The sequence below is a fragment of the Trachinotus anak genome, unplaced genomic scaffold (assembly GCF_046630095.1).
Source record: "Trachinotus anak isolate AG129_WGS33_773 ecotype Australia unplaced genomic scaffold, CSIRO_AGI_Tana_v1 ptg000007l, whole genome shotgun sequence".
NCBI classification, from domain to species: Eukaryota; Metazoa; Chordata; class Actinopteri; order Carangiformes; family Carangidae; genus Trachinotus; species Trachinotus anak.
This window is the reverse complement of record NW_027273858.1, coordinates 9,429,444-9,441,933: the sequence shown is the minus strand read 5'-3', so window position 1 is coordinate 9,441,933 and position 12,490 is coordinate 9,429,444. Positions and strand designations below refer to the sequence as shown.

The 12,490-nt window shown below is 41.1% G+C and overlaps 1 protein-coding gene across 2 annotated transcripts in view; it reads left to right on the top strand.

Annotated features, from left to right (window-relative positions):
* Positions 1-1,357: 1,357 nt before the first annotated feature.
* The window catches only part of adam12b (ADAM metallopeptidase domain 12b), a 74,562-nt gene continuing 63,429 nt past the window's right edge, over positions 1,358-12,490 (top strand). For both annotated transcript variants that reach the window (XM_071480347.1, XM_071480346.1), the window contains exon 1: positions 1,358-2,062. In XM_071480347.1, the coding sequence (XP_071336448.1) occupies positions 1,948-2,062 (115 nt within the window). In that variant the 5' untranslated portion in view covers positions 1,358-1,947. The remainder of the gene's footprint in view (positions 2,063-12,490) is intronic.

Sequence of the window (12,490 nt, the reverse complement as noted above, 5' to 3'; positions counted from 1 at the left end):
AGGACATAACTCACTCAAAGTCAGCTCAGGCAAAGCGATGCATTTTTTTCATTTTCTTGCAGTTCGTAGCCTCAGTGGAGATGTGGAGTGAACTGACGCCTGCGCAAAGACATCTGTGACTCTTTTGCCTGCAGCGTACACACACTAAAAAAGATTAGACTAAACCAGACCAGGTACCCTGTGCAGAGCACAGATGGGGCCAGGGTGATGACAGTTTGTCCACGTCTGTGTATGTGTGTGTTTGTGTGTGGAGACAGATATATAGAGAAAGGTCCCAGGGGTGTTTCAAAATGAGGGGTGACTCACCATTTTTATTGCTGGATACCTTTTTAGATGAATAATATTCATAGTGAAATTGAATAACGAGATGCTTTATCTCAACATCACTCAAAACAAATGCATGTTGTGCAGACAGATATAGTAACGCACAGCTTTATTTCCAATCTTAGCTCAAAGTTTTCTAAGAGAAGCATTTAGCAGGAATTTGCCATTCAACAGGTGAAAAGCTTCATTTTAAGAAAAGGATAAGAAAAGGATATTTCAGCTTGTAATCCTATCACCATACATGCACAGATTTAATTTCACAAAATTTCATGTTATATTTTCCTGCAAATTACATCCCAAGCAATGCCATAGTCATAGGATTAATCTACTGTCGAAATCTACTGTGGGCCAGAAACAACACAACATTTTAGCACACGAGAGAGCAGCTGAGACTGAGCCAGACATAAGGAACCGAAACAAGAGATAGACCAAAGTTCTCATCTACTGGATAATACAACTGATAGTTTGCTATAAGAGAAAATATCTTTGTATATTCAAACTATAAGAGATGTTTGGTTTCCAGCTCAACCACAACTGCTATCTGACTTAGGGAGTGATGGTGTTACACCATTGGTCAGCCAAATGCTTACATCATTAGTTTCCCTATTGGTTGTTGGTCCTCAGAAATGACTTTGTATAAACAAACAGTGTTTACAATTCGCTACATTTACTGACTTTTCAGACCCGTTGGCTTCCCCCCCCCCCCCCCCCCAAAAAAAAACAACTCATGTTTATTAAATGCCAGCATTGTGACAATTAGAAGGTGCTCACAATATGTAAATCACACTGAGGGGACATTGAGACAAAATGTGACCCATGTGACAAAATGGAGATGACATGTGACCCTTTTGTTTCCGGACCACAGCCTCTTTCATTTGGGGACAGATCCAGCGACTTTTTCGACAAACCATGCTTGTCGCTATATTGTTGCGAGGGCAAGGTTTGACTTTCCCTGGCGATGGTGACAGGCCGCCGTGGTGACTGCTCTGCGACGGACCTGATGAGCGTCTAACAGAGTAACATGAGTAACATGTAAATGAAAAGTTTTTATTGAGAATTGAAGCATTAATTAAAACACTGTACATGTGAGAGTAGGAGAGAAGCAAACAGATAATTAGAGGGCTGTGACCGGCTGACACCAAAACGCAGACTGGATTTGTCAAAGGGTCGGGCGCACGCCACTTGTCCGGCTCTAGGACCCAGCGCTCTCCGAGGCGCACATGGCAAAGTGTGGCTGCTCTGGTACTAGAGGGGATGGTGAGTCTGCTTCACTACTCCCCAACACCCTCTCAGTCTGTCTTCTCCACAGCTCCCTGCCATGCCCCTCACATGAGCACAACACATCCGCGCACAAACATTTAGCCAACACATGCATTTGTGCGTTTTTACCCCGGACCGCTGCCCGCCAAACGTCTGGTGTTGTGAGGAAAACTTTTTGACAGCTTGGTCCCTTGGAGTGACAGCCTGCCGCATCTCGTTGGAGTCTTGTTTTTTCTTTCTCACTACACCGCTCTGAACTGCTTTGACCCGCATATCTCCATCCCGTCACCCGTGAGAAGTGCCCGGTCCTGCTGCATCACTGACGCGGTCTGACCGGAGCGGTTCACCCCACCGAGCCCCATCATGAGAACCTGGAGGCGGCGCAGCAACTTTGCCTTTCTGATCTTCGCTCTCCGCCTCTGGTGCCTGTCCACGGCGACAGAAAATGCTGACAACACGGTTTACGACACACAGGGCGGTAAGTGGGATCAAACATGACTGTTGAACATTTCTGTCGTTCATCACTTGGCTTATTTTCATGTAATGCTGCACATGTAAAACCACAATTTGATCACCTGAACGTGATTTTTAGAGGGTTTGGGTTGGATTTCATTCATGTTTCATTAGGATACACACAGTGTGAGTAGCTCTTTGTTTGTAGCTGTGCTCCCTTATAGTTTCTAGACATTTCAATGGGTTAAAGGACCAATATCCCTCGTTTTCATAGATATGGGACACATACTGTTACACACAGTGTTTTGACATTTCTCTTGTCTTAAAGCTCTTTTCACTGTCATGCTGTGCATTTCACACTTGAGGCAGCCAGAAGGGAAACAGAGTTTGCTGTTTTAGACCCATCTTTCTGCTCAGATGGAACAATAAAGGGAAGTCTGGCTGTTGTCAGAATGGACAGATGATTTTAACATCCAGCAGGATACAGCTTTATCTTTAGGTTGTAAACATGAAACCAAACAGGATGTTATTTTTGTGCAAGCTGCTAAATTTAATCTGCTCAATGAATGAGCCAGTGATAAGCGGGTATTGTGTGTGTGTGTGTGTGTGTGGGACAGAGCATGTGCCATGGTACAAATGTTTGTTTGTTTTTTTGTTAATGTGAGTGTGTGACTGTGTGTGTGTAGTAGCAAGACCGGAAAGGATAAAGACAGAAAAGAAAATATGTCTTTACAGAGTCATCCAAGGTGGGATCCATCAAGCTCCAAATGTCAGAAAAAAACAGCTCTATCAGGTGATTCAAATACATGCGGTGTCTCTGTGAAGTGTACTGCTTAAACAACACCACATGCCATCATCACATTGCCCACAAGCCCTAAGAAGATAAAAAAGAATGTCTATACTGGAGTAAAAACACTTTAAGCATCATCATCATCTGAGTTATTCAAATTTATTCCACCCAGCAAAGGTTAAATGCAAAGCACAACCACACTTTTTTTTCTTAAAAAAAAAAAAAAATGCACGTATTGTTTATTGTTACAGATTTGGTGCTAACAAATATGAAGCCTGAGGGTGCATCATTAGTGGTCCCACACACACATTCTAGCAAAGCTTCCCTGAAGTTTACCCAGGCTAACAGAAGGGTAGGAAGATGTAGTCCTGGAGATGTTTACAGCACACATCATCTGAATGTGGGGTCATTAAAGCCCTCACTCAGAGGGTTAGCTGATATATGGATGCAGGGAGTAAAAATAGTTTTAAGGCGTAATGTGAGTATTGAAATAGGGCAGTGTGTACCAGCTCTTTGATGTCAGCAGAATATTGACTTCAGCTTCTCTCTGAAATGTTTGTCATAGCCCCCCCCCCCTTGGTGGAGACCACACTACGATGTGTTTGTCATGGTACAGTTTGTGAGCCAGTGTTCAGGGACCTTGAACGTTGTTTGGGTGGGTTTATCTGACTGAAAATTGATATAGAAATTAAAACATTTTTTCACTTCATTTTCGTTTAATGATGGTAAGGTAGGGATAGTAAGGTATAGATAGAAAAATAGTCCCAGGCATATTCACTTGAACTGCATTCATGATCTAGCTCGCATATACAAGTGGACTGGTAAAACATGTCATTCAAAAATGGAGTAAAAAAAAGTAAAGTGAGTAATATATGCAGAACAGCATAAAACACATGCTTTAGATCCCACCTTAAGACTGGCATCCGAATTGTAATTTTAGCAAATGTCCAAAAACAACATATATTTACATTTAAGTGACAAATTCTCTAGTGGCTGTAGGAATTCTGATGCCTGTTCAAGTAGCACAGGAGGAAATAGTGTGATGCTGGTGTAGAGGTCTGCATGATTTAGATGGATTTATAAAATGTTGGACTTTGAAACAGAAGACTGCTGTTTGCTTCCTGTCTCCTATTGATAATGGCATTGATTTCTTTTAACCATGACAGATCATTCCTCAGCATAGACCAATGAGTTGTTTTAAACCCAAGCCATGATCTACCCCTAACTCTAACCAAGTCTTTATTGTGTCTGAACCTAACTAAACCTTAACCATAGATCAAGAAACAGTGATTTGTTACAGTTGTGGGAGGCACTGTGGAACGATTTTCTCCTGCAGACATGGCAGGAATATTTGCTGTATATGAGTCATTCTGAAAGCCATTTCAGATCATACATTTGTCATTTATTTTGAAGGACCTATTTCCTAATTTTGAAGTAACAAATTATATAGCTGAAAGATGAATTTACACATGGGCAGAATAGAGTATCAGGTATTTTCTGGGAGTAATGGGCAGCCCAGTGTATGTGTTGAATGTAAAGTGGTAGGTGTCCATTTGGCACAGATAGGCTGGCTTAACAGTGGCCTAAATCTGGCATGACTGGTTGCCTGACTTTAGCCAGATTTGTGGCGACTGCCCTGCCAGAATCAGCCAAACTTGGGCCGATGCCATGAGCTGACGCTTGCCCAAAGTTAGCACGAGCGCTGCTAACTGAAACACATCCTGAGCCCAAATCAGCCCAAGTCTGCACCCTCAAAAACTCCAAATCTGGCAGCCATATATGGACCAGAGCCGACTGACAGTCCTCCAGTGCCAGCATACCTCTGAGTGTGCCAGCGCTCAGCTGCAATTGGTTACCTGGATAGAGTTCAAAATTTGTGTTGTGCTAGCAGTTACTGAAGTAAGTGATGCATCAGATAACAAGGACTTTCTCTGGAGGGATTTTTGGAAGTGTCACGTTGAGTATATTTCCAAGACAAAATCAACAAGTGAAAGCACTGTAAAAGTTAGCGGGTAGTTTTCATTGAGGAAATTAAATTCTCATCATAGACGATTAAACGCACTGCATCCCAAAAAGCATAGAGCCATTTCTTGAGTACTGCAGAGGAAAATAAGACCATTCACAGAGATTATGTCATTGTGTGAATGCCACAATGGCATTAACTCTGTAAATGGTCTTGTTTTATGTGCCACAATAATTCAATAATTCACTCTGCCATAGTCTCTCTCCCATTGCCTAAAACTGAAAATGTTGGTTTGTCCCTGACACTTCTTGTTCTCCTATTTTAAGAATCAAATGAATATTGGAAATTATTAAAAGGCTGACTGATAGCGGCTTGAGTGACTGTTTGAATAGTAACACATGTCTTGTTCAAAGCCAAAAGAACTACCTCTGTCAAAATGTTGGTGCAATTAAATTTTGCAAAAACAGTCAAAGTAATCTACAAAGTTTAATCAGGTGATCAGTAGTTGGATTGGCCATCTGCTCATTAGCGTTCAAAAAATGTTGTTTATATTTATGACTGGACTATTGAGTGAGTTTGTGAATTCTTAAATGAAGTGTTGGGCTCGATTGGCTTCTGAACTTTTACAGCAAAAATAACCAAAGTCCCGTAAGAGCAAGAATCAAGCAGGCTGTGTTTACAAATGTTTGATGAATCGGTCTGTCTGAGGCTCTCTGTCTTTGCCTGTCTCTCTTTGTCCCTCCTCTGCATATCAACAGCTTTTCTAGGGGTCTGATCTATTTTTTTTTTCCCAGGCAGAGGAAGCACAATAAATAATTAGAGACAGAAGCAAATGACCTGGATTAGATTTCAGGATATCGGCTGGTCAGACCTCGGCATCAGACAGAATTAATTAGAAAGATTAGAATGTCTGTGCTGTCTAAACAAACTGACGGAGAAGAGAATAAAACCTGCCCTGAGCGCCCTGAAAAACACACACAAGCACACACACACACACGGTCCCATTGGTCACTGAGAAACATCACCCACCTCCTCTCCGTCACCTCCGTCCTCCAGTCTGTGGTGGAATGCAGACTTACGGTTGGGTTAAAGCAACCCTTTTCTGCTTTTAGTGAACAACCTCACCATGGTCTGTTGTTTTTTAGACCCTTGGGGTGGTTGTCGCTTGACATTTTGAGGACAGGCTGGCATTGATTTGTTGGCAACAAGGGAATGACAGACACAGTTAGAAACGTCTCCCTCTGTTGAGCATCATTGGTCATCATAGCCATCAGTGTGATTTAGCTTCCCTCCTGCTCACCACGGGCCTCTTTGCCCGAGGATGACGGGATCACAGATAAGATAGATAAGCCGATGTTATGAGACGGCAACACAGCACACAACACACAACACACAAACGAGCTGCATGCACAACTCAGAGATCAACACTGCTGATTCCAGATGATTATGAGTGAGAAAAGGGGAGATGAGGGAGAAGGGAAAAGAAAGCACGTGAGAGATGTAAATGTAAAACTGTGGAGAAATCTGGGTGTTGGACAACAAAGGAGGTGCAGACCACCACTTGCAGAGCCCTGACAGACAGCAGTCAGTCATGGGTGGGATGAAGGTAGGGGCATACCCCCCCCCCCCTCAATCTGAAGCATCCTTCAGAGAACCAAGAGGGACACAGAGACAGGTGCGAAGGCAGTCACCTACCTCTCTCATCCATTTACCACAGTGATTGAATATGTCATATTTCCTGTGAAGTGCAGATATTTTTGTGGGACAGACAATTTTCTCTGAAATGAAGAAAAAAATATTACTTTTCTTGTGGCGCGAAGGGAGGAAGAATAGAATGATAAATAGATGTAGAGTACGGAGGGAACAGGGAGTCTCTGCTGTCACAACTTATCTGTGAACAGCAAGCTGTTGATATTTATGCTAGAATGCAGAATGGAGGCAGATATTGGATTTCAAGAGGTGCACACATGCAGTCGCCAGTTCTCACCTTTAAATTGAATGAGAGGCTATAGAGGTGTAGCAGATGAAATGGGGGAAAAGAGCTGGTGAACGTATGAATTTTTTAGAGCAGTGGTTGGTTGTTTGGTTTTCTTTCAGAGAGTAATATTAGGATTCGCTTGGATGAGAGTGAGGACAGAAAGTGGACTGATGCAGCAACATGATTTGAGTTTGAGGCTCATGCCTGAGCCACCAGGTCACCCTGCATCGATAATTCCACAACAGAGAGGTCATCACACCTCTGTCAGTGTATTTGCCGTGAGACATTGTTGCTCTTAAACCATCAGCCTTTATGGCCTGTGGAAACTTTTGATGGAGGAATAAAAGCTGCTTTGACGGAACATTATATGAAGTGAACACCTTTTGTAAAGAAAAACCTGTGTGGCAGAGGTTTGTTGTGCTTTGCCAACAGCAATTTGGGACCTCTTGATCCTGGTGTGTGTATATATATGTGTGTGTGTGTGTGTTCGTGTGTGTGTGTGTGTGTGTGTGTGTGTGTGTGTGTGTGTGTGTGTGTTGTTGGAGGTGAACATACTTTCCTTGCTTTCAGGTTTTGCAAAATCGTGACAAATAAAAAATATGTTGCTGGTTTCTGTATGAATTTAATTTATAGTGACTGAATATATTATATCTATTATTATGCTAGTTTAGCATGTTAGCTAGTGTGCCAATTAGCGCTAAATGCAAAGTACTTCTTAAGGTTATGTTGTTGTTGTTGTTGTTATATTATAATGTTCTGATTAGTTTTTCAAGTATTTGGTCATAAACTGTAGTGGAAAAAAATTGGTGGTGCCAGATGCAAAGTCAGAGGATCTCCAAAGTTATTTCAGTTCAACCTGAGGGGGGCATGAATATACAAAATGTCACGGCAGTCTGTCCCATAATATTTGAGACATTTCACTCAAAATCACAAATTTCAATCTCATAATCTCGTAATGACGCAATGTGCAAAATTTCATGACAGCCCATCCAGTAGTTGTGTTAGGGCCCAAGTTGTTGACTTACCGACTGACATTGCCATCCACAGAGCCGTAATATTAGCATGGTTAAAAAAAAAATCCATATTTGTCGAACCCCCTCTTCCCCACGAATGACTGTTTGGTGACCCAGCATGTGTGATAAATTCTTGTTAATCCCCAAATCCTCCAAGATGAAATCCCCATAGCTGTGAGACATAATGCCCAAATCTGTGCAGGACAGGGTGGGAACTGGCTTTTTCTCTGTTGCTCCCACAGGATAGGAATAGGACATACAAACAAATCCCACCACCCCACCCCAAGAAGTCTCCTGTTACCATTATTTCACTGTGAGCCATTGACCTTGTAGCTTACTCTCTCAGGCCAATAATGGGCTGTTCTGTTTGGAATGCATCTGGGGGGTCCCACATCCAGGATTAACACCTTCTCAAATTCATTGCTAATTACTCCAGTGTGTCATCACGTGGAAAAGTGAGCGATGAGGGGGCTGATAAAGGGAGAGATTGTTGAAAAGGGGGAATACTTAAATTCTCAACTCAACTGGGAAAGGCTTCGGGAATGTGTTTCTCTGTGGGCCGCTCAGCGCTGTTTTCTCTCTGTGTTTCACCCTGGTCTCTCACACAAAATAATATAAGTAACTCATATTATTTTGTTCCTCATTGGAAGTCTCTTGTCTTTCTGTATCTATTTGATTGTGCTTTGGACAACTTTATAAATCCAGGAAGCCCCTTTCTGCTGTCACGTACAGAGAAGGAAAAACAAAAAGTTGCTCCATTCAATCAGGAGTGAACTGTTTTTTTTTAGCCACACTGTGAATCTGTTGTTCTGTTAGTTGGTCGATTTTTAGATATCTGAAAAATCCAAACAATAATTTTATGTATCACAACAAAATTTTGTACAAACTTTGATATTTCACTAACTTTTCCTCTGACACCATCATGAATTTGACATTTCTGGTTTTATATGAAATGTCTTGACAACAGTTTGTTTCATTTCCATGAGTTTTGGTACAGATATCCATGTGGCCCAGAAGATGAATCCTGGTGACTTCAGTGATTCCATGACTTTTCCTCTTGCATCACCAGCAAGTTGACATCTGTAGTCTTTTGTAACCATAAGCAACTATTAGATCGATTGCAATGAAATATGGTACAGAGCCGCTTGCATGACTCACAGTCTTGTTAAGAATATTGTCCATTTTTGGTATGGCTATGCCGCATTTTGTAATCTCTCTATTTAACTCTACCACTACTATCTAAATCCAGCTGCACATTAAAACATCTTGTGATTAAAGTTGAATTACTGAGAAGTATCAGCAAATTAGACTAAACACTAAAAAGTTAAAAAGCTAAACAAGACAAAAAGACTAAAGGCTTAAAAAAAAAAAGTTAAGAGCTTGTCTCTTTTTATACATAAAAGGCATTAGAGTTGTATTATTACGTGACTACTCAGTACTCATAGCTCGGACACCCCTCTTCAAACTTGGCTTTAATTTTGATCTCAACTACACACTTTTTTGTGTATTTTGCACAGTTGTGGCGACAAAATCTGTCCGCAGACATGTAAACACCTGTCAGAGCACTCAAAGCCACCTCTGTGGTACCTGCTGCTACCTCGGGCGTCGGCAGGACCACATTTTGCCATGATGACACCCACGCAGACTCAAGGTGAAAACAATACCAGCCCTGCTGTCAGGGCTGATAAAAATGTGAAAACATTTGTGAAGAGGGCTTTCAGAGTTTGCTTTTGAACATTCAAGTACCTGGAAATTACAGGTCTGGCCAGTGTCTTGTGTTGTTCAATATACTGTAATTTCCATCTTATTGCTATTGAACATGAATGAATCAACACACTGCTCAAGATGAAACACAGAGATGAAATGAAAACATACATTTCTACATCTACTCTCGACAGAGGGAAGAAGCCTATATGCATGTTTCACTGGGTCAGTTTCTGGATTCATCGTTTGAAAGAGTTTTTCTTTTAAGTTGCTTTATGCATCTCATCTTTTGCAAGTCTTTTATTAATCTAAGAATATCATATTCAAATGAACTACATCTGAAGCTGTTTTTTTTTTTTTTTTAAAGGATTTATCAGGAGTGTTTTAACAGGAGGAATTGCAAAATGATCTCTGATGTGCTGGAGGGAAGAGTCTTTGATATGAAAGGACACCTGGGCTTTATTTTGGTGCTCAGTTTCACACTGCGATGAGACTCACAGTGACAACCTGTAATGCTGTAGACAGTCCTAAAGACGATGTTGATGTCTCTCTATTTCTCTGAGTGACTCACACTTCCTTCTAATCATGAAATAAATGTCAGGGCAACCTCACAGGTATCACTGTCTAATTGATGTTGCAGGAGTACTTAGATACAGTTTTTACTTCCAGGAACGGCTCTGTTAAGATAGTCATGAGCTGTACTAGGTTTCAAAGCAGCCTCATTCACCATTCTCTTTGTTATGGGCTCTTTATTTCCGAGGGCACAATGTAGGTGTAGCATCCGTTGCAGTATTTAGGTCAGTGGTGTTTTCATACTGAATCAGTAATTGGATGTATACAGAAATCTCCACTAAGGTGTTTGCAGAGAGTGCCTTTGTTCCACTTGGACCTAAAAGATGAAAACATTTTAGCATCGCATTTTTTTGGTGATAGAAAGTAAAACCGAGGGCAGAAGTAAGAAAACGCCACACAGTAAGAGCTTCACTGAATCGGAGCACTCAAGCACCACTTTCCTTGTACATTTCCTCTTATTCCTTTCTTTCTCAGGTGGTTATCCCGTGTGCCAGTACCATTGTTACTGTGTGTGATGTGCAGAAAACCCTGCTCTTTGTGTCACAGTGATGTTCACCAGTGACTTTAACCTCACCACACAAAGGAGATACAAGATAAGATGTTAATTAGTGAGTTTAGAGGTGGTGGCAGGTGGATTTTGTTATCTTGAGAGCCAGGCAGGTTTCTCCATTGAGTCTTTATGCTAAGCTAAGATAACTGGCTGCTGGATGTTGCTTCATTTCTAACAGAATTGAGAGTGGTATCCACCTTCTCCAAGTCTTAGAAAAACAAGAAAGAAGTGTAATGCCCAAAATGTTAAACTATTTCCTAAGTACTTTTTTTAATGTAAAGCCTGGTTACAAATACATGCACACCTTAGAACAATCAGAAACCCTAATATAAATAAATAAATTGTAACATTTGTTATCTGTAATGTTAATTTTATTTGTTGATTTGAATCTGCAATAGATGAATCAACAACTCTTTTGAAACCTCTCAACGGAAATGCCATTATTAGCTTCACAAAAGTAGAAGATGATGCAGAACTTTTGTGCTCTGTTGTTCTACAGTGTCCACGTTCTGTATTTCGTGAGATTGGCATCAGGTCAGTTAATGAAAAAAGCATAAAAAAGAGCACACCTGTCCACAATGATAATAACACCTATCTGGCATCCACACAGTGGTTTCAGCTTGGCTCAATACCTTGCCATTTTGTGATCAATATGTATGATCAATATGATAGGCACTCCCAGAAATGGCTCTGGGGTACATCCAGATTATCCATCAAATGCGATTGCAGTTGAACTCACCTCTGCTGTGTGATGCTCGTCAGTGTTTTGGCTCAAGATGTTTTTGTTTTTTTTTCTTTTAAAGACATTTGTCCTTCTGTGTAATCATGGTACCTTCATCTTCCTTTTCTTAGCTTAAAGAGGCTTTTTTTCAGTGAGTCACTGTTAGCAAAGATTGCAGGCTAGGGGGGTTACTTATGCAGCTGCCATGCAGATGTTGAACATCAAATCTTTGCGATTAAATCCATAATCAGAGTTCTTTTTCTCTGATTCACTGTTATTGAAGGTTTGTTCTCGGTGTTGAATGAATGAATGAATGAATGCAGTTACCTCCGAAACAATGTGTTATCATTTTTATTTTCAGTGAAACACGCAGTATGTTGTGCATTGCTTGAATGCAAATGTTATTTAAGGCTTGTCAAGATTGCAGGAGGCCCCTGAAGTACCACTGTGACGTGAACTCTCTCGTAGTCTCTGAACACCTCTCCTATAGATTACCTCATGTCCTTCATCCGCCTGCTTTGACCTTGCTGACATTGTTTATTCCCTTGTTCATCTCCAGAGGAGGACTCTGTGGTAACATTGCTGATTGAGCAGAGACAGTATTAGGTGTGAATGCAAAGCAGCAGGTTGTGCCTCTACTATACACTGAAGGGAATGCATATAATTCTGCACAGATGCATTTTTTTTCAACATACTGTTTATGCCTGTATAGTTTTCTGGCTTGAATCGGCTCCACAGTATGTACACCTGAAAGACAGATGAAATGTAAGAGTCATCAGGACATCTCTCTGATGCAGCAGGTAATATACTAAGTGAACATAATGAGGTTGATTTTTGTCCTGGGTCCAGCAGCGCCCTCCGTTTGACTGAAGTAATTGTGGCTCATTTTGTTTGTTTATGTTGTTGGCTGTGTCACTTCCCTGCTGAGTAAAATGGACCTCAGGTCCTGTTTAAATTCACATTGACTACCCGTTAATTAGTAATACAGCTCATGCTCAGGAAGGATGGCTAAAATGGCAGGGAAAAAAATCCCTCTTGTTAGATCATCAAAATGGAGTTGGCTTTAAAAGAGATCTGGTTTGTGGGGCTATTTAAAGAGAGAGTGGGGGAAAGATGTTTTTTGGCTGCCAAATAGAACTTGTGTTTTTTAGATGTATGACC